Source organism: Lotus japonicus, chromosome 4 (genome assembly GCF_012489685.1).
Source record: "Lotus japonicus ecotype B-129 chromosome 4, LjGifu_v1.2".
NCBI classification, from domain to species: Eukaryota; Viridiplantae; Streptophyta; class Magnoliopsida; order Fabales; family Fabaceae; genus Lotus; species Lotus japonicus.
This window is the reverse complement of record NC_080044.1, coordinates 75,398,870-75,426,714: the sequence shown is the minus strand read 5'-3', so window position 1 is coordinate 75,426,714 and position 27,845 is coordinate 75,398,870. Positions and strand designations below refer to the sequence as shown.

The 27,845-nt window shown below is 33.9% G+C and overlaps 4 protein-coding genes across 4 annotated transcripts; all 4 read left to right on the top strand.

Moving 5' to 3' along the window:
• Positions 1–5,200: 5,200 nt before the first annotated feature.
• LOC130715067 (methanol O-anthraniloyltransferase-like) lies at positions 5,201–11,036 on the top strand. The gene is made up of 2 exons (XM_057565067.1): positions 5,201–5,990; positions 10,898–11,036. Exons 1-2 carry the CDS (start codon positions 5,553–5,555, stop codon positions 10,982–10,984), a joined length of 525 nt encoding a protein of 174 aa, XP_057421050.1. The 5' UTR covers positions 5,201–5,552; the 3' UTR covers positions 10,985–11,036.
• LOC130715068 (constitutive photomorphogenesis protein 10) lies at positions 10,984–12,975 on the top strand. The gene is made up of 4 exons (XM_057565068.1): positions 10,984–11,170; positions 11,246–11,319; positions 12,036–12,183; positions 12,541–12,975. Exons 1-4 carry the CDS (start codon positions 10,984–10,986, stop codon positions 12,636–12,638), a joined length of 507 nt encoding a protein of 168 aa, XP_057421051.1. The 3' UTR covers positions 12,639–12,975.
• Positions 12,976–13,883: 908 nt separating this feature from the next.
• Positions 13,884–19,529, top strand: LOC130715066 (probable CoA ligase CCL12). The gene is made up of 14 exons (XM_057565066.1): positions 13,884–14,334; positions 14,427–14,556; positions 14,654–14,913; positions 15,232–15,433; positions 15,586–15,626; positions 16,527–16,655; positions 16,821–16,894; positions 16,970–17,190; positions 17,301–17,395; positions 17,470–17,686; positions 17,947–18,072; positions 18,649–18,747; positions 18,845–19,051; positions 19,146–19,529. Exons 1-14 carry the CDS (start codon positions 14,045–14,047, stop codon positions 19,257–19,259), a joined length of 2,205 nt encoding a protein of 734 aa, XP_057421049.1. The 5' UTR covers positions 13,884–14,044; the 3' UTR covers positions 19,260–19,529.
• Positions 19,530–25,419: 5,890 nt separating this feature from the next.
• LOC130711134 (F-box/kelch-repeat protein At2g44130-like) lies at positions 25,420–26,908 on the top strand. The gene has a single exon (XM_057560630.1). It carries the CDS (start codon positions 25,575–25,577, stop codon positions 26,619–26,621), a length of 1,047 nt encoding a protein of 348 aa, XP_057416613.1. The 5' UTR covers positions 25,420–25,574; the 3' UTR covers positions 26,622–26,908.
• The last annotated feature ends 937 nt before the right edge of the window (positions 26,909–27,845 follow it).

Genomic DNA, 27,845 nt, shown 5'->3' with positions numbered 1-27,845 from the left:
ATATAATGCGTTTAAGGCGGAAGCGGTAGCGCTACGGGAGGTACTCAGTCTAGCGTGGGATCGAGGCTTTCAGAGAGTCATATGTGAGGTTGACTGTGCTGCTCCTGTGACCACCTTAGCGGATGAAGCAGCTGTTCATTTGCATTCAGATTTCCTGGTGTTGTATACCATCAAGCAGATGTTGAGGTGAAGCTTAGTTGTATTCATCGGGAGAGCAATGCGGTAGCAGATCACTTGGCAAGGCGGGGGGCAGCTGCTAGGTCCTCAGGATTCTGGATCATTAATGTCCCAGACCCTGATGTGGAGTACCTTCTATTGAAGGACACTTTGTCAGTTCCTTAGTTTTATTTTGCTGGTAGTTTTCCGATGTATAAAAAAAAATTATTTTTTTTGGTATTTTTAAAATAAGATAAATTAAGATAAAATCAAGAAATAAACAACTTAAATACTAACCAAATCTAAAATTTAAGAATGCACTAATTAATTTGATGTGATGAAAGAACATAGGAAATAAAATGGTGTTTGTAGTGTCGGTACTATTTAAATTTCCGTGGGACCATTGTAATCACTAATCAATGTATACTAGTGTGATAACCCGTGCGTTGCACGGAATTTTAAGTCGTAATTTTTTAATCATAAATAAGTTAAACGTGTATATGTTAACTGTGTAAAAATATATGAAGTGAAAAATGAAATAAATGAATGAAATTGTATACCTCAAACATTTCCAAAAACTTCCTTAAGCACTACATTTACAATAAGTCTGTTGTTTGCCCTCCTCATTCAGTATACAAAGTTTAAGACCATTTCTTGAGCGTACTCTAGATAGAGCTAGAGCTACATATAACTGACCATGACTGAAGACGGGTCTCAGAAGGAAGAGCTCAACCAGAGATAGTGTTTGTCCTTGTCTTTTGTTTATGATCATAGCAAAGCATACTGCAATTGGAAATTGTCTTCTTCTGAATTTAATTGGACATTTGGAATTAGAAGGAACCAAGTCCATTCTTGAAATGTGCACCTTGTCATTAGCATTTGTTCCCATGATAACAGTTGCACCGATAACACGTTCACCAAGTTCATCCACAATTAACCAGGTACCATTGCATAAACCTGTTGCTTGGTCTATATTTCTCAAAAGCATGATTGAAGTACCAGCTTTCAATAATAGTTTGTGGTTAGGCATTCCTGAACTTTTGGTGTCGTTCAAAAATTATGTGGTAAACCATTCACCTTGGATTTCATAATCCTTATCAGATCGCAATGCAAAGTCGGAGCTTAGATATTCGTGTTCTGGTGCAGCTATCATGCAAAGCATATAAGTGTTTATAATTTCAATAGCCGCCAGTGTAGGGGTCAATATTACTATATCTTGAAAGAATTGAGGGTCTTTCATTTTGTGCGAAAGGTCAGGATATGTATATTTAATCAATTCCATTAATGAGTCAGGACTAATTGGGATGAGCAGATCTTACTGGATTTGAACATCGTACTCTCCTGCTTCAGAATCAGGATGATCGACATTTCCAATTTTAAGAATCCAATCTGCAAACTCTTTAATTTCTTTTGCTTTATCAGCCGTCTCAGCTGCAGTTAGCCGCACATTCTTAGACAATTTCATAACTTTGCAATGCTTCCACAATGTGGAAAAGTTTACAGTAGCTTCGACGATTTCCTATCTGTTTCCTCTAGTTATTACAGGTAGTATTTGTCTAAAATCACCTCCAAGTATTACTACTTTTCCTCCAAAAGGCTTATGAACATTGTCTTCATTTTTCAACCTCATTAAATCTCGGAGTGTAACGTCTAGAGCTTCGAAACAATACTTTTTCAACATTGGAGCTTCATCGCATATAATAAGGCTTGTTTCAAGCAGAAGCTTTGCTCGTAGACTTCCCTGCTTAGAATGAGTTGTTCTGCCTCCAGGTAAGAGTAATGATGCTATGTCATAGGAAGTAACATTAAGCACAATTAGTCATCTGGATCTAAGTGACGCGGATAAAGTGTTCCAGACAAAAGTTTTTCTGGTTCCACCATAGCCATATAAAAAGTAGAATCCTCCTAAGTTTGACAACACAGATGTGAAAACCCTCTCATATACAAAGGTTTGCTCAGGTGTGAGCATACTAAGCAACTCTTCACATTGTACCTTTCATGCATCCTTGTCATAGTTTAGTTCATCGACAATAAATCTATTGTCAAATTGTAGGACTTCATCATATTTTGGAGTTGACAATGATGGGTAATCACTTAATGACCTACCATTTCTTTGGAGCAACTTCTCAATTTCAATGAGACATAAATTTTTCAAATCAGCATCTGCAATTCGTAGTTCTGTAATCGAGAATAAAGATTAACTAATGATTTTTAATTATATCGAATATAACTAATGTTGTTCACACACTTTGCATAATTATACTGTGCAACGTGATTTTCTAAAGTTTTGAATTTCAATTAAATTAAATCCAAGCAATAATTATAATATTAACAAAATTTTCTTAATAATATAACTTGAAAACCTACATACTTGGATTATGAAATGTTTTTCTTTTATGGTGTAAAATGCCTTCTTATAAGAGATGCCAGCATGCTTCCCAAACATCATTAGGTTTTGATATTGGATTAATCATTAACATTCTTACAAAGGGTTTCCTCATTTGTTCACCGGAAGTTAAATCAAAGACTTCTTTAATTGCATCAATATATTCTTTGTCATCTGTTAGAAACCACAATTGATCGCATGCTTCCTTAAAAGTATCATATGTTATTCCCTTCACCGTTCTGATACTTCTATATGGTGTACAACACTTTTGCATAGTTAGTATGATTCTCATGTAATATAACTCTCCGATACCTGGAGGCATATACTGTAGTGTGCCAATTTTAAAACTCATATTTCTTCATTTCCAGATTCTATCTTCATTTCCAGATTCGCTATTCCCGGTATTTCTCATTAGCTGCAAACCAAGTCATAAACATTGTGGATTTTGTACCACTCTTTTCTAGAACATCTTCAACGTCTTCTTCATCATTTTAATATACCAAATATTCATTTGGAAGATGAAAATTTAGTTTTTGCACAAATGGTCATCGTTTGTGTATGGTAAAGCCAAATGCTCTCCAAGCTGCCTCACATAGAGAAAGATAACGACAATCATAATATTGTTTTACCTCATCCACTGACTCTTTTGCTTGACCATCGTTGTCCTTATTTGAAATTTCAAGCATTGCTCGGTCTGCACCTTTGTTAATATATTTGAACAAATATTTTCTAGCATTGAACTTGTTATAATACTCCACATTAATGTGAGCTTGATACCTCATAAGGAGTGTGAGATTATAAGGCACAACATACTTGCAATGTAGAACATGCCGCATGCAGATTACAATTGTAATAAGTAACATATCTTAGTTATTTTTCATTTTTTCACGAAGTTATGTTTTTTCAAATTGGTATCAATTTAATGCATTCACAATGCATATTACACCTGTAATAAATTACATACTTGTTATCAATTTCAATGTCTTTTTTATTGATTACAATCTCTGTTTGCATTCTTCTTTTATAACATTAAAAGTGGAAATTTAGAAGTTTTTTCCTTCGATGATTTATGACCCAAAATTTAAATACTAACTATCTGATTTGGAAAAAATAATATATTTTAATATTTTAAGGGATATCATTGATTTCAAATAATAAAAAAAGAATAGTAATTTAGATATTAAAAAAAATTTATACATGCGTGTAAAGGGATGGAGACTTGATAAGTGGAGTAGTTGCAGCAATTAAATTTTCATTATTTATACTTAGTACTCCTTCCGTTCCTATTTATAAGAACTAAATAGAAAATTCGCTTGATCCTTTTTATAAGAACCAACTTGGTATTTGTGGAGAATTAATTATTTTTGGCAAAGAATGCCCTTATTTAATTGAATTTCTCTCTCTTTCCACTTGCTATAGCATTAATGATGCATAAAAATTAAGAATAATGGGTGGAGGTAACCTTGGAAAGTTGATATAAATTGAAAACAAATTTAATGCAATTATCTTGATTAGCTAAATTTCTTAAAGGGTGTGAAGTGGTTGTTTGGTTCTTATATTAAGGAACGGAGGTAGTATCTAGTAATTATTGCTATAGATTTAATTGTTAAAAAACGATTACCAACAATAACATGTAGGGATTCAAAACATTTAATAAATTTTAACCAACACCATTGAATTTGATTTCTGCACTGGAAACCAAAAATTCATAAACCTGTTTGGTTTGAGAAAACATTTTCTGTTTTAATTTTCTATTTCTATTTTTTCAAAATATTTTTCTTTTTCCAAATTTCAAAATTTAGAATTCATGTTTGGTTTGATTTCCAATTTCCTGTTTCTAAAATTGGTTTAACCATTTTTAATAAAGATTTGTCAAATATCATTTTATAAAATTTAAAATCAATTTTTAAATAATAACATTATATTTATATTTGTGCTTATAAAAAGTATGATATAAATTAATAATACCAAATATTATTAATATATCTATAACATATGTATTTTAAAAACAAATATACATATAATTATGTTAATTTATTTATTTTGCAATGCATGTCTTAAACGGTTTTTTATATACTCAATGAGTCTCGGTCGCAGTGATAAAAAGTGGTTGTTTGAACTCTTAAGTAAGAGTTCGATTTATAGAAGTCGCACTTTTAAAGAGACATTTGACCTTCATTACACCCGAATAGGAATTTCAAGAGCAATTTAAAAAAAAGTTTTTATAAACATAGCTATATATATAATATATAATTATATATCTTGTTATATATAAATTAATTTATTATATATTTATGCTTTACAAATGTAAAGCGTCTGTATCAAATATATATGTAACATATTAAGAAAAAGAATTCATGCTTTTATTTCTACCGTTAATGGCTTAATGCTCTCGATGGCTCCATCTCCTGAATTTTTTTTTTCAATATAGCAAACATGGTGATCTGTTGAAAGTTTATTTGTGAAAAAAAAAATAGGCACTGTTATGTGTCATCGCAGATTCGATCCCGGGTCTGGAGCGTACTTGAAATGAAAAAACATAAATTTTAGTTAAAATTTATAATATTTACTACCATGCCACTGTGTTTTCATATTTGCTCCTATTTTTGGGGAACTATTTTTTTTTGGTTACATGGCGGGCGTGAAGCCCAAAACTACCGAAAACCTCTAGGGAAACCAATTCCACAAGCATCTGCCAAGAGAGCAGCGGAGCACTCTACAGGAGCATTTTCCAGAAACAGAGTATCGGTACCTCCCTTGTGAGCCAAACCCGCAAGGAATCTTTTTATTTAATCTTTTATTCTATTAATTGTGTACACAATTTGGACCAATAAAAGAGATACATGTGGAAAATAGTAAGGAAGAGCCAATCAGGAAAATACATGTGTCATTAAAAACACAATATGACCCACTTTAGTGGATCAGCTTTATATATTATTAAGATACAGCTCCCTTTCTTCCATGGTTTCTTTATTGACATTGTGTACTCAAACCTTAAACTCAAGATTAGATGGCAGGGACAAGTTTTTCCTTGGCGCACAGTGAGCCAAGACTAGTGGCGCCAGCAGGACCAACTCCACAAGAAGTAAAGAAGCTCTCAGACATAGATAGCCAAGAAGGGCTTCGTTTTCAGTTTCCTCTAGTAATGTTCTACCAAAACAGTCCAATCATGGAAGGAAAAGACCCTGCTGTGATAATAAAACATGGTTTGGCTGAAGCACTTGTTCACTATTACCCACTTGCTGGTAGGCTCATAGAAGGGCCTAACAGGAAGTTAATGGTGGATTGCAGTGGTGAGCTGGGGATTTTGTTCATTGAAGCTGATGCTGATGTTTCTCTCCAGCAGCTAGGGAATGCAATTCTTCCACCTTGTCCTTACATGAAAGACCTCCTTCTTGAGGTGCCTGGATCTGAAGGAATTCTTGGATGCCCTTTGTTGTTGGTTCAGGTAAAGCAGTCATACTCCATTTAATTATGGCATACATCTAATACCTCCTGTCTCATGAAAATGGAAAAATGTTTTACACACTGCATGATATACAAAACAATGCAGGAATTAAAGAAACACCATATTTTACTTGAAACTAATATTGACTTCATTATGATTTTATAAGATCAATAATTGTTCTTATCAAATGAGATGAATTATTCTCTCCATCCCTACTTGTAAGTGAATTCTACATACCAAATTTGTTCTTTATTAAGTGCCAGAGATTTTATATATATATATATATAGATAGAGTAAAATACACTTACCCCCCTCAAGGTTTGCTAGAAAAACACTCCACCCCATTTTTATTCAAAATATACACTCCACCCCACTCATTTTATCAAGTTACCTCATTCAAAAAGATGCTAACGGAATATTCCATTCAAATCAAAATTATTTAATGTAAACTTATTTTTCCTTTTTTTTTCTGGTTATTTTTTTTTCAGAAAAAAACGTCACTTTCTAATATTTGACCAAACAAATATTCTCAATGCTTACATACTGTTGGAGCTGGTATATAAAGTAACCATTTTATAAAATAATTCAAGAATAAATATGTATGAAATAGTTTTAAATTAAAACTTATGGTAAAAGTACGTTAAACTTCCACTCCATAAAAGAATATAAAGTTATATTATTATTTTAATTAATTAATTAATTTGGATAATATGATCGCGTTGGTTATAACATGTTAAATGTTAAAGTATATATTACTTTTAGTAATTGAAAATGAGGGATGTTATTGATATATGATAAGATAATTTTATTAAATAATATCCATACATAACTCAATGAATTCATAAGCAACATTTTTTTTATAAATCTAGGAAAAAGAAATTTAATTAGTATTTATTTGGTGAAATTTTAATTAGTATGAAATTAATTTCGAAATATTTTTATATAATTCACTATTTATAAAAATCTTTTATAAACTGGGTATTACTAGTAATTGTGATGTTATATTCTTTTTTGTTGAAACTAACGTTTTTTTTTTTAAATGGAACTAACGTTAAACGGTTTTTATTTGAAAGTGAGGTTTTTTTTTGAAAAAAATAAAATAAAAAATAACCAGAAAAAAAAAGAAATGGAAAAATAAGTTTACATTAAATAATTTTGATTTGAATGGAATATTCCGTTAGCATCTTTTGGATGGAGTTAACATGATAAAATGAGTGGGGTGGAGTGTATATTTTGAATAAGAATGGGGTGGAATGTTTTTCTAGCAAACCTTGAGGGGGGTAAGTGTATTTTACTCATATATATATATATATATATATATATTTAACAACTTAGAATTTAAAGATAACATTCATTAATATTTCTCCAAATAATGCACTTATACAAGAATAAGAGATATAATACATTTTAAATACATTTTAAGAATAAGAGTTGGAGGACATACGAGCTGGAGGACATATGAGGACTTAGTTGTTGAATGCAAGTCACTACATAAGTGGAATTTGATAAGCTGCTTTAGGCCTGTACATTCTTAAGTTTTTTTTTTTACTTTAAAAAAAAAAAGAAAAAGAGTCTTAGGTTTTCTTATTAATATCATAAACTATAAAGTAATTTATATTTAGAAAATATAATTTATAAATAGAGATAGAGGCACGTAACAACACATGGATGAGTTTGCTATGATTTTACTACTATCAACCTTAAACTCTTCGGTGAGATAGGATGAGTTGTTCTGTATCACTAATTCACTATCACATAATAAGACATTGGACATGGATGGACCATTTAGTTGATTGCAACGAAGAAGGATAACTTATTCCGCATCTCACATAAAGACATGGATGGACCAGTGATTGCAAGGAAAAAGCTATAAGGCACAATACATGTCCTTCACGGAATGCACAAGTTTTTGTTTTTTATGGTAATTGGTAAATGCACACCATAGACCATATGCAATGGTGAGTTGAGAGAGATGTTGAGAGTTATTGAGAGTTTGTAGTTTTTTTTTAGATAAGCCAAATATTGTATTCACACTTAGCACAAGGGGTGCTAAACCCAAATACAAAAGAAGAGGAAAAGAATAACAAAAAAACTAAAGCACTCTAGAAGACCAGCATACCAAACGCATGGACAACTAGAGCAAATCAAGAGCATGAAAACCAGGACAAACAAAACTTCCCAACCTACACAAAACAACCCACAAAACTCATGCTCAACCCCAATAAAAACAAACCAATTGAGGGTCTGTAGTGTTTGTTGAGGATGAGGTGGACGAGTGAGATGTTGAGAGTGTTCAACAAAGTTGAGAGGGGTACTTGGTGCCACGTGGCGGAGAGAAGGCAGAAGAGAGAATCTGAGTGGAGATTTTTTGTTTTTAAAAATTTTAAACTGAATTATCTTGTTGAACAAAAAAAAATTTGAAAATTTTTTAACCAAAATTCATAACTTTTTTTCCTCTATAAATAGAGACTTGGTTCGTTTGATTTGGACACAGAAAAAAAAACCAATTTTTTCACCATCTTATTATTTTTCCTCTATAAATTATTGTGTGCTTAGTTTGTTGTCTTCCATTTTTAAGTTAAGGAAATAAAATAAATTATTGTCTATATTTAAAAAAAATTAAACTGTTAAGTGTTTATTGTTTTAATTTAATTTAAAACAATAATTATAATTTTATGTAAATAATAAAAACAAAAATATAAAATTAAATAAAAATATGAAATAAAAAAGTGTTGGGGTAGGGTGTTGAATGAAAACCATTGGAGTGGGTAATTGTTGAGAGAGTGTTGAATTGGAGAGACAAGATGATGTGGAGTGTTGGGAAGAGAAAAAATGGTGTTGAGAGTGTGTAATTTAAACAAACCATTGTAAATGGTCTTATATAGGTGCATATATACTTGTACCATTTCAGTTTCAATTTCTAACTTCATGCGTTTTTGTTTTTGTTTTTTAATCAAAACCCCTAGATGAATAATTTTCTTCACTTCCATTAGTGACTTTATCGTGTTATATATTCTGGTCAATGTAATACAAACACTAAATGAGAATTTTGTATACATACATGATACACCCTTAGTACACTATCACAATGTCATTGAATTTGTCCATGCATCTTGATGATCAAATTAACAAGTAACTCGCCTCACGTGTGGGGGATTCATTTTAACCACACAATCTGCGACACACTGGGGCTAGTCCAATTCCTCACCATGGTGAGTGAGATTGCAAGAGGAGCTTGCATATCCCAGTACCCAGTATGGCAAAGAGAACAACTCTTCAGCACAGGTGATCCACCGCGACTCGCACGTGCACACCCCGAATATGATCATGATCATGATCATGAAATTGAGAATATCAACAACAACATGACCCATGAATCATTTTTCTTTGGGTCCAAAGAGATAGCATCAATTCAGAATCACCTTCCACAAAACCTTAAAAATTGCACAACTTTTGATATGATCTCTGCCTGTTTGTGGAAATGCCGCACCAAAGCACTTGGGCTGAATCCTAATGAGGTAGTGGGCTTATCACCTTTATCACTGCTAGAGGTAAGCCTGGTTTGGAAGTGCCAAGTGGGTACTATGGTAATGCCTTTGCTTTCCCAATTGCACTCTCAAGGGCTGGGCTTTTGTGTGAAAGCCCATTGGAGTATGCATTGGGCTTGATAAAAAATGCAAAGGCCCAAATGAGTGCTGAGTACATGAGCTCTGTGTCTGATTTTATGGTTCTTAAAGGCTATCCAAAGTATAGGACAAGAGGGAACTACCTTGTTGGTGACACTACTCGTGTGGGGTTTGATGATGTTGATTTTGGGTGGGGGGAGCCTGTGTATGGTGGCCCAGCTGGAGCTATACCATTTGTTAGCCTTTATGGACGGTTCAGAAACAGTGAAGGAGAGGAGGGAATTGTGGTACCAATGTTGTTGCCACCCCTTGTCATGAAGAGGTTTCTTTCTGAGCTGGTGAAGATCACAACTGAGGAGCATGTTGGTTTATCTTATAACATGATTATGTCCAAGTTCTGAGATAGCTGTCTTGGATTGGTCAAAAGTACATTTTTTTTGCATGTGCAATCAAAAGTAATAATGGAATATGTACTAGTAATAATGGAATATGTACTACTGTCCAGTAGTTACTACTAGGCTATATCCAGTGACCTAAGAACTCTAAATGTTGGTCCTTCATTTTACATCATAACATATATTATTAAATGTAATAATGCAAGACTCACAAGAACCTTATCTCGAATTCTCTCTCGAACCGAATTCAATGTTCTTTGATGATATAATTTATCTGACGGATATGAATATATCGTCATATCACAATTCTATCTTTAAAGATTAAAAAATGATATGTTGAGTCCATTGTCATCTTGTAAGAATGAATGTTGAGTAATGTGTGTATGACGATTATTATATGACGAATCATTTATCATTTGTAATAATGAGTCATTTATCATGTGTGTATGGTGCTGCTTATCAAAAAAAAAAATGTGTGTATGGTGTGGTCAAATATAATAGCTTTGCTTTGGTAAAATATGTCAAAAGTGATGCCAAAAAACTCATATTGCAAAATAGTTGATTGTGAAAGAAGCTCAATTCTAATCTATTTAATATTTTTTTTCTGAGGTAATCACATAGCACGTAGATTAATTTACATAAAATTAATTTAACTTATCTCAAGTTCGAGTCCTTACAAAATGTAATGTAAATGCATTAAATTTTAGTAGAAAGAGTTTTATCGGAGTCTAACTCGGCTCAAATATGATTAAACTTTTGGTAAAAAAACAACACTTATTAACAATGTACTATAATAATGAAATGATCAAATGAGTTTATCAATTTTCCTCATTCCTCAATTGAAGTGTAAAAACTAAAAAGCATAACAAGCTTTTTTTATTGGTAGCAACTACTTGGGGTTTTTCAAAGGAAAATAATTGACTTGTGGAGAAGAAGAAGAAGACATCACACAGAAGAGAAGAGAAATAACTGATGATCTCAGGTGGAGGAGGAAGTTCATCAACATCCTCATGGGGACCAACGACGTCGGTGTCGGCATCTGGGAAGAGGATTCAGAGGGAAATGGTGGAACTCAACAACGACCCTCCTCCTCATTGCTCTGCTGGCCCCAAAGGTGATAACCTCTATCACTGGATCGCCACCATTATTGGCACCCCAGGTACTCTTTTTCCCAAAAATAACATCTTTTCACTATCCCCATCAAAACCCATCTTCATCGAGTTCTTAATTGCAGGAACTCCCTATCAAGGTGGCATCTTTTTCCTTGACATTATCTTCCCCAGTGATTATCCCTTCAAGCCTCCCCAGGTATTGTTTTGTTACAATTAGGCTCAGTTTGGAAAATATTATTTGAGAGAGCTTATCTAAATAGCTTATGACCTACCCGTAAGTTGCTCCGATGTTATTTGCACAAGCAACTTAACTTAGCTAATGAATAAGCGCTTATACGTTACTTATAACCTATTTTGGGCCTATTTCAATAAGTTTATCAAATTAGCTCATGAATAAGCGCTTATACCATAAACGCGTATATTGCTCTAAGCCTTTAAGTTAGCTGTTTACCTGAACAAACCCTTATTGTCTTTTGGTTGGTTGTTATTCTGTTATGTTTCTGAGACTGTTATCTTGTATTGGCTGTGGGCACTAGTACTACTTATGGGGAACCTTAGTCATCTTTAGGGACATTTTTGGATTGTTTACTAGAGACAAAGGACATTTCTTCTCTAGGAGGTAGGAGCTTAGCTCTGGGGATTGAAGTTTATGGGTTTGTTGAATTGTAAGCCTTGTAACTAATCCTTTCCAAACAGAATAGTTAACTCAAAGTATGTTTCAGAAATGTTCAAACCCTATATTATCCTCCCTCGGACTTTCATGATTTTTCGTAAAATTTCCCTTTTCAAGGGTGGTCTGGTTTGGTTTTGAAAATAAATCAGCAATACATGGACAAAAACTAAAATGTACAGGGAGATTGAAGTAATTTAATTGTTTTCTACTGTCTTAAATTGATGAATTGAGCTCTGCAGGTTGTATTCAAAACTCGCATTTACCACTGCAATGTAGAACCTGATGGACATGTTAGTATGGGAATATTGAAGGATGGTTGGAGTCCAGCACTAACAATTACTAAGGTGCTACTTGCAGTTAGATCAATTTTGACAAATCCTGACCCTTGTAAGTTCTTCCAATCTCTTGTATGACTACTTAGGTTACTGTGAATGTCTTCTTTCAGTATTATCCTTTTTGTCCATTTAAACATTGGCTGATGATGGTTTACATGGTAGTTTATACTTCAACCTTTTGCTTTCAAATGTAAGAGAAGTGTCAAACTTGTCTTGTTATGTGCCCTGTCTTGGAGAAGAATTAAGTATGTTTTAACCGGACTCCAACTACTGATTATGTCTTTGAACTATGGATTCTGTTAATTTCCTTTCAAACACGCACTATTAGCAATGCCAACTCTTATGATCAATCAGTATGCTGAGTAGTCATATATGATATTGGAAGGTAAAATTATCATGGTTGTTGCAGATAATGCTATTGTCCCTGGCATTGCTCAGTTGTATTTGGGAGATAGAGCAAAACATGATGATATTGCTTCAGAGTGGACAGTACGATTTGCCAAGTGAATCTGATACAAGAGTCCTTTGACTTCTTAAATGAATGCTATCTACATGCTTTCTAACTGTATGTTTAGAAATCTCCAAAGCCAAAATTAATTCTGGGGAGAATCTTAGCTTTTGGATGCTGGAATTGATTCGGAGAAGATCCAAAAATGCGTTATCTTGTTGTATGATTTTTCAAGGTCCTACCGAATAGACTAGGCCTAGACCATTCAGTGAAACCCACATAAAATTCACTCATAATAGTGTGTTCAAGAAAGTGTATCAAAATAATTGTTAGCAATTTTCTGTTGTCTTCATGTACCAATATTTATGTGAATGAGAAATGATAGTTTCTGGTTCATACACTTGTAACAAGCTTATCTCCTCCTAACAGGCTTTGATAACAAACAAGGTGGTCTTATCTCAGCTACTAGATGTTCTGCAGAATACAATCATGTGTGCTAGCTTTTAAGTTGACTAGAAGGTCTTATAGCATGTTTTGTATCTTCTAACTAAGTCATTTTAGAGCCGTTTACGGTGGAACAAGGGTACTTAGTTCTTGCAAATATACGGCAGGAATCATATTACTAAATGTTTGCCATTCTCATCTGGCAGTATTTTTATGACAAAATTTGCAAATAAGAGTTTCAGACTTATTTTTAATTGTGCGTAAAAAGTAAAAACAATTACCATATAAATTTACTTTAAAAATTCTGCAGTCTGCCAGTCAAACTACAAGTGGCAGTAGACTAGTTTGTTTAGAATGTTATAAACATGAATTGCACCTAGCTACCAACCAACCAACCAAGTGTATGGTGGCTTCAAATGGCTTTAAGTGGGCACTGTAGAAATAAGATAATGGTTTAAGACGAAAAAAAGATACGAACCTTTTTTTTAAATGGGCACTGGAGAAATAACCTTCTAATTTTTAACCTTAATATTTTCTTACCTTGTAGTCATGTACCAACATGAAACCTCTCAAATAGTGTTTTTTTTAATACAAATGAAATGAGTTTCAAAATCGAATATCGAATCACAATCACATACTTAAAAAATTTAAACCCAACCAACTTGTTGTTGGTAATTTTTCTACAGTTCCCTCTGCATAATCATAACCCATAGAATTTTGTAATCAGTGAGTATAATTAATTTAAGTAAAAAAAAAAACTTATAAAATTAAAGAATTTAAGTTGTTTTATTGACTGCTAGAGAATGTAATAATTTTTTCATTAGTTTCGTGGACCTAACAGACAACACACACAGTAGTAAAAGAGACAGAGTTAGGTGATGTAAAAACATCGCGTGACGGTCAACTTTGTCGCACAATCCAAGCTAACCAGCTACCCCAGCAGTATCAACAATCATCTCCTTCCCAAAACACCATTCAAAAACCCATTGAAGCTTCCAAGTTGGAACAGACAAAGAGAGAGATGGCTAAGAAGAGCATAAGGGAGCTGGGAGTGAAGGATTTTGTGAATGCTGGATTATCAGTAGCAGAAGCCAATCAACTTGATCTTGTTTTGAAGGATGTCCTCTCCCTCACCATCACCAACAACCCAGCTGAAATCTGGCGCCACCTTATCACCCGGAGAGCTCTCAAGCCATCTTATCCTCACCCCTTGCATCAGCTTCTATACTACTCTCTCTATGATCATCACTCTTCTTCTTCTTCTTCTTCTGATAACACTGCTTCTCCCCCTCCTTATTGGTTCCCTTCTCTGTAAGTCTTCTTCTACCAATCTCACTCATTTCAATCTTATACATATTGATGTATGTATTTATTGTTCATTTACACATTTTCATTTTGTTCAGTGAGCAGTCCAGGAGTACCAACCTGGGTCGTCTAATGGAAACTCATGCTTCTAAGCTCTTAGGACCTTCCTACAAAGACCCCATTTCTAGTTTTCATCTTTTTCAAAAGTTCTCTGTTCAACACCCTCAGGCAACTACTAACTCCTTTAACTATCTGTCTTTTTTACAGTTTTATTTCATTCTGTTCCTTTAATTTTGACATGTATTGTTTGTTGTTGTCTTTGCAGGTGTACTGGTCCCTCGTTCTCAAGGAGCTTTCACTTTCATTTGTTGAACCTCCAAAGTGCATTTTAGATACCTCTGACCCTTCAAAACATGGAGGGACTTGGTTTCCCGGTTCTGTCCTGAATATTGCAGAATGCTGTTTGCAACCAAGTGGGCACCCAAACAAACAGGATGACAGTGTAGCCATTGTTTGGAGAGATGAAGGTTTTGATGAGTCTGAGGTTAATCGCGTCACGCTCAAACAACTTAGGCTGCAAGTAATGTAAGCTCTCACCTGACCCTTTTGGTTTTTGGACCACAATAATATGACTTAATATGATGCGTTTAATCTATTGACTATTTCTTTAAATTGCATTTTGTGCTGTGTCAGTTAATCTAATCATTTGAAGAGCTGTGTTTTTAATTGCATCATTGCATTGGATTGGTTTTTGTACTTATCAGAATGATTTGTGTGTTATCTTACTATTGTTTCCACTCATATTGGATTTACACTTGAAGTAGTTTTCAATCTGTAATCCCTTTACATACTTCCTGTATGGAATTGTTTATTTTCTTCATGTTTTTGCCATATTATTTCTAGGTTAGTAGCAAATGCAATAGATGCCACATTCTCGAAGGGAGATGCGATCGCAATTGACATGCAAATGACAGTCAATGCTGTGATTATATATTTAGCCATTGTTTTAGCAGGATGCGTTGTGGTGTCTATAGCTGATAGCTTTGCGCCAAAAGAAATTGCGACTCGCCTGCGTGTTTCTAAAGCAAAGGGTATTTTCACACAGGTGATCTTTTAAATTTGGTATTACCTAGGACTTCAATGGTAAAGCTGTTGTTATCACAATAGGGCAATTCAATGTTTGGAATTGTCTTTGTTATTTCTCAGTTACCAGTTTTTGCATATAATATTATTCATTCAGATTGAATTTGTTTTCAGGATTTCATATCAAGAGGTGGCAAGAAATTCCCTTTGTACAGGTGAAAATTTGTTTGCATTAACTTGTAGCAGTATGGAAATCATATTTTACCTGAGTGCTGCTATGATACTTGCGAGTTGTGTCTACTTTTCCTGATCAGAAGATGACAATTGGCATCTTAAGTTTTACTAGTCAAGCTTATTTCCTGTTATCATTAACTTCGGTTACAATTGCCAATTCAACTTCTGTTAAAAGTATCATTTGTTAAATGTTTCAATTTTATGTTCCACGTGCTAATTAGAAGTCTTTGTTTTTTAGATGATAATCTATTAGAACATGAAATTTTGTGTCAGGGGTCATGCTGAAGTATTTTATGCCATTTGTTATAGGCATGAACCTAGTTATTTCATAGGATCACAAAAGAATGATTTTTGCCACAGATATATATTTTCACTTATAAAATAGAAATGACATCTTAATCCCAGCCATTCTTAAGTAACTTTGTTTTACCTATTCAAATTCTTAAATTTCTAACAAAGGATTCTATCAGATGAATGCTTATTCTTTTCCATGCTAAATGGATGTGTTACATGTGTAGTATTCATCTACCTCATCTCATCACATATTTCCTCTTCATTTTGATTAGCATACTTTTGGGCATTATCATGCTTCAATTTGACTCTTCTACCGGAAATGTCTATTTTCTTTTATTATTATTTTTTCTTTTAATTTTGATGTGTATACACTTTATTTAATAGATATTGGTTTGAAACAAATGCACCACTGTCTCTCATTAGCCTTTAGTTTGTATTCTAGATGCTTGAATGCTGCTCACAGACTATCTATTAACAAAAATTGAAAAGACAAAATATATCAAGCGTGCTTGTAGTCATGTGTGAATGCAATGCTGTTCTTTTTACAAGTACATCACTGGCCTCATTCTGCATATTTCTCCTTGTAGTCGAGTCATTGAGGCGGCTGCATGTAAAGTTATCGTGCTCCCTGTGATAGGTGATGATTTAGGAGTAAAAATAAGAGAGCAAGACTTATCATGGAAGGGTTTCCTTTCTTCTAGCAGACAGAATCCCAGGTAATGTGCATAAAAAATGTGTCTATTAAGCCATATTTTCATCTAAATGAATGTTTATTTTTCCTATCTAAAGTAGTTACTGCTAAAGATCCCACTAACAGAAAAATAACGAAGTTGCACAATTTCTCTTACATTTTTTCTTACCTTAACGTTTAACCGTGGCAGGTCATATCATTACTCTCCATTCTACCAATCAATTGATTCTGTCACTAACATACTTTTTTCATCTGGAACCACAGGTAAAGATTCTCCCTTCAACACAGCAAGTAGAGATACCATTATCATACTTTCTAATTACATATTTTGCATTCCAGGGGATCCAAAAGCTATTCCTTGGACTCAAGTTGCACCGATGCGAAGTGCTGCCGATGGATGGGCTTTCATTGATCTTCAACCTGGAGATGTCTATTGCTGGCCGACAAATTTAGGATGGGTGATGGGACCGACTATAATATATTCATGCTTTCTATCTGGTGCTACTCTTGCTCTGTACCATGGATCTCCTCTTGGCCATGGTTTTGGAAAATTCGTTCAGGTGAGTCCTTCATATCTAATATCTACTATAGTCATGTTTTATTCTGTATCAATAGAATTTGATATATTGTGCCAAAGCACGGAATTATTCATTTAACTACAATTATTCAGGATGCAGGTGTTACCATTTTGGGAACAGTTCCAAGCATAGTGAAAGCTTGGAAGAGTACGCAATGTATGGAGGGATTGGATTGGACAAAGATAAAGTAATGACTTGTAAGTTTGAATAGCAGTTAACTTATATGAAAAATGAATTAAACTGTGGTTATATGCACTACAGAACATTTTGTTCGACCGGAGAAACTTCAAATGTTGATGATGACCTTTGGCTTTCTTCAAAATCTTATTACAAACCAATAATTGAATGTTGTGGAGGCACTGAGCTTGCGTCTAGTTACATAATGGGAAGTCCACTGCAGCATCAAGCTTTTGGAGCATTTAGCACAGCATCAATGACAACTGGCTTGGTCATCCTTGATGAAAACGGAATTCCTTATGTAAGAACATTTCTAAACAGTTTCTATTTTTGATCCTATGATTTTATTTTCTTATGCTTCCATCTACTTGACACTGCATTCCTTGTTATTTAATTCTCTTGATATTTTTTACTCTTCCTAGTTGGGTTGCATTCCCCTAATAGATGACAAAGTTATCTTCAATAATTGTTCATTATCATGTATATATTAGCAACCCTATCTTTCGGTTTAAACAAATTTAGGCTTTCTAATTGATTTTATCTCTTTGGGCAATATGACAGCCAGAGGATGTTCCTTGTGTTGGTGAAGTGGGCTTATTCCCTGTATACATGGGATCAACTGATAGATTGCTTAATGCTGATCATGAGGAGGTTTACTTTAAGGGCATGCCAATTTACAAAGGAAAGGTATCTGCTGCAATTAGTATGCTTAGAATCAATGTCACAAATGATTTTCATATTTAAATTCAGCTATCTTTGAATACTAGTTCTTTCATTCTTAAAGGACAGCATAATCTTTTTAAATCTCATAGTGTTTTGTGGTTTACTTACATCCTGATGGCATTTATAAGGTCCTAAATCAAATTTTCATTACATCCCAAATGCTATTTTGGGGTCATATTATACTAGTATATGTTTGCAATTTTGCTTGTATATCTTTACCAAATAACAAATAGGAATCAGAAAAGTTGGAGAAGATAGGAATACTCGGAAGTTTCCAAGAGTAGGGGTATCAAAATGCTGTTAATACCTCTGGGGGCTATCACTATCCAAATGCACTGTAGAATAGTCAATCCAAATCAAGGATTTTCAGTTAATCCCTTTGTAAACTATAATTGGTTGCAACTGCATCATAATTCTAATTACTCTCATTCTAGCTTACCCCCAAAAAAAAACTCTCATTCTATTATTGTTGTCATCTACTTTTTCAACGTTTTATCTATCTTTAACTTGTCATGTCTTACATGGTATTTGTATTAGCAGGTTCTTAGAAGACATGGAGATATAATCAAAAGAACTGTTGGAGGCCATTTCATTGTACAAGGGAGGGCTGATGACACCATGAATCTTGGTGGAATAAAGGTACCATCACATATAAGTGAATAAGAATGGAAATTACTTTTAACTGATTATGTCGGAAATTTTTTAATTCTTAGAATTTTCTGTTTCTGATATGCAGACAAGTTCGGTAGAAATTGAACGCGTCTGCGATAGGGCTGACGAATGTATTTTGGAGACAGCTGCAATAAGTGTTTCTCCTGCAAGTGGAGGCCCAGAACAACTTATTATATTAGTAGTTTTAAAGAAAGGATACAATTCCAATGCAGAAACTCTGAAGAAGAAATTCTCTAAAGCCATTCAAACCAACCTTAATCCTTTGTTCAAGGTCTGTTCCTTAGTTGATTTTAAGCAATTACCACTATGATTTGAATGATAAAGTTATTGATTTGATTGTTAACAACTCTTTTTGTGAGTTACAGGTAAGCCTTGTTAGAGTTGTGCCCGAGTTTCCTCGAACAGCTTCGAACAAATTACTAAGGAGAGTTTTGAGGGATCAAATGAAGCGTGAGCTATCAGTTCAAAGCAAACTTTAGTGTCATCGTTAATTCGAAACATACCTCACCAGGCATCAAGATTCAGTTCATTTCATGTGGAAATATGCAGATTTTTACTAATATAACTAGAATGTATTTTTGGAAGGTGAAGTCCTTGATCTGTAATAAAATTTGTGTAATGAAAATTCTAGTGTACTCAAGTGAATGAAACACAACCTTAGTATTAGTCAACTATGTAATAGTGGCTATGAAGTTGTATTTCAACCGACATTTCATATAATAAGAGAATCATCCACTAGAAATTCTCTATTTTCTGTAATTCGAGACAAAATCTTTATAAAGTGTTTCCTGAAAACCCTTCTGATCAAGCTTGTTTTACGACCATTAAAAACAAAAAATGGATTTGGCATAGAAATTTTGGTCACCTTCACATGAAACACTATATTTCAGAAGTTTTCACATGTTCAAAAATATTTTTGGGCTAAAGCTATAAACACTTAAGGCCACTTTTGGTACAGGTTCCAATTATAAATATTATGAATAAGATTCCATATGAATGGTGGAAATGAAGAAAACCAAACATCATATTTTTCATGTTTTTAGATGTAAATACTATGTGCTTTACAACAGAGACAAGTTAGGAAAATTTTATTCTTAATTATAGAAGGTTTTTTTGTGTGGCTATTCCACATCTTCTAGAACTCAGTGGATTAAAGAAAGTCGGCATGTTAACTAACTTAACACTTGCAAAGAGAAGCTTCCAGATTTAGAATGTTAAATGGAAAGAATAAACAACAACATCAACAACGACAACAACAATAACAACAAATATGTGTACTATGTGCTTACAAGAGAGACAAGTTAGGAAGTTAGGTTCACACACACAAAAAAAAGCCTAAGTGTTGGAATCAAGTGTTAGAGTCAAGTCCCACATTGGAAAAGTCAAGGTTTGTTGGAATCAAGTGTTAGAGTCAAGTCTCACATTGGAAAAGTCAAGGTAAGAGGGAGAGTTTATAAGGAGATGGACCCATAAACCTAATGCCTTAAGGTTTTGGGTTAAGATGTGGTGTCCAAGATCTCCTATGTGTTTCCCCTCGACCTTGGCCCATGGGTCCTCGCCGTGACTCTCCCCAACACTAAGTTAGGAAATTTTGATTCTTAATTAGACAATGCAAGAATAGCTAGACGAGCTTGATTAAAAAAAAAAACACATAAGTACTTATTACTTTTACATTTTTTTCATCAAATTTTCATTAATTTTGAATCAGGTGATGATTAAAAGTATTTTCATGAGTGTGTATTAATAATCGAACATTCGTGACCTAGGGGCTTAGTGTGTTGTGTTACTTTCAAGTTGAAAGTATTTTTCTTCTACTTTCAATCCCATAAAAGAAATTTTAACTTCTACTTTTTGAGTTTTGTAATGTGTGTTGAGTTGGTAAGTGACAAATGAACTGAAATCCAAACACAAACATATTTATATTTAGTAAGAAATTTTGTTTCAAAAAATAATAATAAAAAAATTAAATAAAAAAAATCAGAAAATAAGCCAACTCACAATTAGTTAACTTTTTAGTTAGACTGAGTGAGTGTGGTCAAATTTAACACTAGCTTAAATTGATAAGACCATCTCCCACATTTTAGGCTGTGCTTTCTTTGTAGCCAAAAAAAAATTATATGGTCATGATTCATAATCACCAACACTGATTAACGACATTCACCATACACTCAATCTCTTTCTTCATATCATATTTATTGCCCCATGAAGCCGTAATCTTTTTGCCACCTCTGGATTTCCAACGTACATGAAACACAATTAATTTGATTTGGATTGGGTAGCTATCGTCCTGGGAAAACAGGACAATATCCTAATATGATATATATGTTCACATGCAATTGGCTGCAAAGAGATGAGATGCAAATTAGAATTTTGTTTTTGATAGGCACTTAGGTAGCAAATTATAAATGATGCAACCGTTCCCTGAACTATGTACGAGTGGTTTTCCAAATTGATTTTGACGGAAAGAAAGAGCTCTACTTCATTTTATTTATTTATGAGATAATGAGATAGATAAGGAGAATGTCCATTTCATATGTACTTTCTGAAATTTCAAATTGTGTCGTTTCACCATCCAAATCCAATGTGAAAATCAAATGCTTCTGGAAACCAGGAGGTAAATTTTGCTTGTTTTTACTCTTGGACCACAAGCATTCATGGGGTTCTTAAAAACACCACTCCTGTTCCAACCACTGTATCACTTGGGTTATGCTTAGTAATTTTTAGAATATATTTGCTTAAATTGTTTTTCAAAAATTAAAATGCTTTCATTTTTTACGGGCTCGGTAGTATAAATCTCAAAATAGCTTTTGCACACTGAACTTTCAGTATAGTTTTTTGTGCTTTATATTCCGTAAATTGAAGTCTTCAAAATAGTAAACAAATAGCAACTGAAAATTCTAAAAGTTGGTATTCAAATTTAAGCTCAAATTTTAAAATTTAGTATAATATTTTGACGACCTTTTGCACTATTGGAAGGCCTAACTCAACCCAAAAGCTAGCTCAAGAGTTAAGGTTTGCACAATATATATATAAGCACTTGCTTGGCCACATCTCTAGCCAATGTGAGACTCTAACACACCCTCTCACACCCAGTGTAGAATATATGGAGCGTGGAATGAAACGGGTGGCTCAAATATGAGAGGTCTCCACAACAAATGGATCTAGGATAGGGGTCCAGGCCCATGGTCAAACAACCATTGGCTCTGATACCATATTGGAAAGCCTAACTCAATCCAAAAGCTAGCTCAAGAATTAAGGTTTGCACAACTATATATAAGTACTTACTTGGTCACATCTCTAGCCAATGTGAGACTCTAACATACACTTTGTATATTTAAATTTCCAGAATTATAAAGTAAATATACTGGAGATTCTAAAATTCAGTATTTAAATTTAAGCTACCGAATTTTAGAATTCGGTTTTTGTTTTACAAATGACAATGTCATATTCTAAAATTCAGTATTTAAAAAACGCATTTGAAATTTTAGAATACGATTGTGTAAAATGACAATACAAAACACTTTCACAACTTCCGACTGAGACATATGTCCTCACCATAATTGTTTCATCACGAAAAAAAAATCCTTACAAATTATTTTTTTTTATTTGTCAATGGGTGTAAACCATATTAATTAATATTCTACTTTCATTTTACAAAATTGTACTTTTTATATTTAATTTCACGGGTTGTCTAAATGACCCTTGATTAAAAATGGGTTAAATCACCCTTTGATAAGGTGTTCCAATGATATTGTAACATGTGTTTTTACAAATTCCAACTCATTTCAATATTCTTTTTCTTTTATATTTTTATAATACTCATTTTATTAAATAATCTATTTGCACAATAAACCAATTAATTAAGATAATAACACATAACTCCTTTTCCCTAAAGAAACAATTGAGAACCATAATCCCTAATTCTTCCATTTGATCTATTATATTTTTATTAATTAAGATAATAACACATAACTCCTTTTCCCTAAAGAAACAATTGAGAACCCTAATCCTTAATTCTTCCATGTGATCTGAATACGTTTTGCCCGCTCTTCTTCTTGGCCTCCTTGCTTAAGGAATTGATCACGAGATCTGGCAAAGAAAATCAATAAGGCTTGCCGGAATTAATCTTGTGTGCAAAACTCAACCAACAAGGATATGATTGATACCAGATTCAATTATTGTTGCAGTGCTACAACATTGCAAAGCGGTGATCATGGTCAGATGAAAATTAGCTAGACACAACATAGTTTTACTATTATTTTCTGAAACTTAAAAAATTGATTTAATTGTTGTTCCATACGACAATTATTCTTATATTTTAAAACCATTAGTGCTGCTGCAGCTATGGTAGGTTAGAAAAAAATGGCTTGGAGAGCTTCATAAATTTCGTAAGGATTCTTAGGGTTTTTCTTTAAAAGGAGTTATGTGTTAAATAATCTTAATTGATTGGTTTATTGTGCAAATAGATTATTTAATAAAATAAGTATTATGAAAATATAAAAGAAAAAGAATATTGAAATGAGTTGGAATTTATAAAAACACATGTTACAATATTATTGGAACACCTCATCAAAGGGTGATTTAACCCAATTTTAATCAAGGGTCATTTAGACAACCCCTTAATTTCACTCATCTCAATTTTAATTTTGGTGAACATAATATTTTTTTCCAAGTTTTAAGCCAAAACGTTGTAGATGTATAAAACACCACACCTGAACCAAATTTCACAGACATGAGAGCTATCACGAAGTATTGAAGAGCTGCTTCATGGTTGCCCGAGCAAGCGAGCAACAATTTCATAAAGGAAAAGCAGCAAGCAAACGAACATGTCTGAGACAATTTGTAGGAAGCGCCTCATGAAGAAGCAACAAAGGAACAATTTAATTTTTTCTGACACTTTAAGTTGACTACTAGAAGATAATATTTATATTGTATTAAATTAATATAATATTAAATATTTGCAATATTTCTTTTGAAACTTTAAAATTATCATATCACTACACGGCATGCTCATAAATGTAATTAGTATGAACGTTTAAAATCATGATAAAGAAGCATGTGCTTTCACAATTCATAGTCTTGTGGTTGCTTTCGTGAAACAAGCAAAAAATTAGTATGAACGTTTAAAATCATGATAAAGAAGTAAAAGTGTGTTTGTACTATATATTACTCCCCACTAATCACTCTATATGGCATTACTCTAATCACGGTCATCACAATTCAATTGCTCCCCTTCCCTCTTTTTTCTCTCAAGCATGCATTATCGAGTTCTTTGAATTCCAAGTTCCCAAGTCATGCAAATTCGCAACGCATCCTATAATCCCTCTACGCTACCCTCTCTTTATGTTTATATTACTTTTCATGAGTTTAATCTTCCATTTCTTTCTCATACAATTATGATATTTACATAAGTCAATTTGTCATCATATATAGTAATTTTCATTTTTTATAAACATTCAGGGCTCGATCATCATTTGAATGCCGTCAGATAGTAGTGTTTTTAGTGTGTGTTTAGTTTGTATTAAAAGTTAAGCCTTAAAGAAGTTAATGGATTCATTAGCATTTGGTAAAATGCCTTATAAAAGACCCATGTGTCATGTAGCGGTTCTTCTTCAAAACTGGAACGATGAGTGATTCAATCGAGATATCAGACTAATGGCTCACTAGTTTAATTGGTGGGTCATTGGTCTAACCAGTTTTTTATAATTAGATATATAATATTACCCCGTTCTAATTTAACTGTTTGGAGGAGAAAGAATAAACACATGTATTAATAAGTCCAATTAATTTTTTTAAATTTTCATAAAAATATTAATTGTTTTCCTATATATTTTATCATTTAGAGTGTATTTTATTTTTTCTCATTTATTATTCCCACAAGGACCTTACTTGAAAAAATATCATTTCATACTGTCTTAAAATGCTAAGTGTAAATTTCTTAGCAACGGAGATAGTATATTTTAAAATTAGATATATTTTTATTTTTCTTATTTTTTTTCAATTAATATCATATTTTCAATTAATCAACATTAAGTCAAATATAATAATATCATTAAATTAAATATTTAAGTTAATTTTTAACTTTCATAATTTTCAATTTCGAAAAAAAAAATCATAATTTTCTACATTGAAATTTTTAAATTTATTATAGAATATTTAAAAAAAAATTAATTAAAAAAATTACTATGTTTTATAAAAATATATTCATAATGCATGATTGCATATGTACGTAAGATAGTATCATATTCATAGTACTATACATTATCTGCCGCGAGGCAGGTCTTAGATGAATTTGGGTTTCCCTACACACGTATGCAGCCTTATCCACTTTCATGTCATGTCATGTGACCCAGTTGACAGTCACACAGTAATTGTAAGGAGTTTATAATTAATGTCAAAAACTGACATTTCTTTTTTGTATGAAAGAGTTCAATAGTTCTATATCTTTTTTGTCACCTAGGAAAAATATAATGCTATGTCCATTTTATTTTATTCGTTTTTTATCAACAAATTTTGCTTACTAATATGCCCCTGGTAGACCAATTTTCAATTCTGTAGTGAAAAAAACATATTTAATCATTCATTAAACTATGCCATCAATGATCAATATAAATGAATGGCATGAAATTATCTAAATCCAACAATAGTCTCACAACTGTTCCAACCAGATGGACGCGACTACTCGATGAACCGGTACTTAACGGCTGGTCTCTCTATAAATGCTTCATCAAACTCCTTCGAATCTTTCACACTCACACTTCAATATCAACTAAACAAAACAAAAACAAAAAACCATGGATATCACTGAGTTCATCGAGTTAATTCCCGGGTTACCGAGTGAGCTCGGTCTCGAGTGTCTCACTCGCTTGCCCCACTCGTTACACCGAGTCGCGCTCCGAGTCTGCAGCCAGTGGCAATGCTTGTTCCAGAGCGATGAATTCTACTCTCACCGGAAGAAAACCGGCCACACCAGAAAACTCGCCTGCTTGGTTCAAGCCCAAGAACCGCCACCGCACAATGAAGAGAAACAGGCAAACGGGTCATCGCCACCGAGCTACGGGATAACCGTGTTCGACCCGGAGAGTTTTGTCTGGGACCGGGTCGACCCGGTTCCGGAATACTCTTCCGGGCTGCCTTTGTTCTGTCAACTTGCGAGCTGCGAGGGGAAGCTTGTGCTGATGGGTGGGTGGGACCCGGCGAGCTACGAGCCTCTCACGGCGGTGTTCGTCTACGATTTCAGAACGGGTGAGTGGCGGCGAGGGAGGGACATGCCGGAGAAGCGGTCGTTCTTCGCGACCGGGTCGGGTAACGGTCGGGTTTATGTTGCTGGCGGGCATGATGAGAACAAGAACGCGCTGAACACGGCGTGGGCGTATGACCCGAAAAAGGATGAATGGTTCGGGATGGCTCCGATGGGTCGGGAGCGTGACGAGTGCGAGGGAGCGGTGGTTGACGGCGAGTTCTGGGTGGTTAGCGGCTATGGTACTGAGAGGCAAGGAGCGTTTGATGGGTCAGCTGAGGTGCTGGATATTGGGTCGGGTCAGTGGAGGCGGGTTGATGGTGTTTGGGAACCGGGTCGGTGCCCCAGGTCTTGCGTTGGAGTGGAGAAGAGCGGGAAGGTGGTGAATTGGAGCGGGGTGGACCCGGGGCTCCGATCCGGTGTTTGTGGTGTGACGGTCGGGTCGAGAGCGTTGGTGACTGGATCCGAATATGAAGGGTCATCATCAAATGGGTTCTATTTGATTGAAATGGAGGAAGGGCAAAAGTGTAAATTGAAGAAGATGAGTGTGCCTGATGGGTTTTCTGGGTTTGTTCAATCAGGGTGTTGTGTTGAAATCTAGTTAATTAGTAGTTAGTGTAAGCAAAGTGAAGTGAGAATATGCCATCTTCCACAAATGGAAAGAATGCTAGTTAAGTAGTTATTTTGATTACTTTTCTTTTTTTTAAAGTAAGTGGGAGGTTAGAACCTGATTTTTTCTTTTTCCAGGTTACAAAACAGATGCTGCTAATGTTTTGTTTTGGAAAAGAAAAAATGTTAAAACATGTGATAAATTCAAGATATACTTCAGAAAATGGATAGACAGACTGTTTATCTTTTGAAGAAAACTTTGGCAATTTAGCATTGTAATCTTAGTTTATGGACCAGTCTCTTGCATCGTATAATACGCTGCTTTGCATCTATTTGCATAATTTTTTGAGCTTGGAAGACGTGGACATGGATTACCTACACTAGAGAATCTCTAGATTCACTTGCTCATAGAATTTGAGCCGTGCAATGAGTTTAACTAATGCAATTGTATATAGAGTAATACATTTTTCTAACATTTGGTAGGGTTATTATAAGAAAAGTGCCGAAATATTTCTAATGGGTCTGTCTTATAATTAATTAGTAACAGATTGAGTACTTTTATTAGTACTTACTAGAGAAAATTAATTACACCATTACCTTAAGGCTAAAACTTACCTAAAGTACTACAAGTACTTTTTATGATGTTACTTAATAAAAACACGAACTCACCCACTTTCTCTTAATATGAAAGTTTCCCTCAACTTCTCATTTTCAACCTACATGTCATGTAATATTTAGGCATCCGTAAAAACAACACATGTGAAATTGTACATGTTTGCTTGTAAAATTTATGAACTTAAACAAGTGATGCAGTCAAGGTAGGTTGATTAGTGCTCCGGGGGACCCTAACCAGGAGCGGTCAGGGTACCCGCGGCGACCGTGGCCCTCTGGGATGTCCCTAACGTGGGACGACTTAGCGTGATATGATATAATTATAATATCATGCATATACATAAGTTATAAAATATTTGCAGAGAATAAATGCGTGATATGATATAATTATAATTGTGAATTTTTTTTTCTCAAGTACATAGAACATAGTTACAAATGGGCCAATGTTTTGTGCCTATTGTTTTATATCCTAATAGTGTTATTCCAATATGAGTATCTGATGGTTTAAGATGCTTGAAATGTTCAAATCTATGATAATTCTCTCATCTGAAACAAATGTGATGCTTGACTTGCCCCTTACTCATGCACTCGTGATCCGAGATAA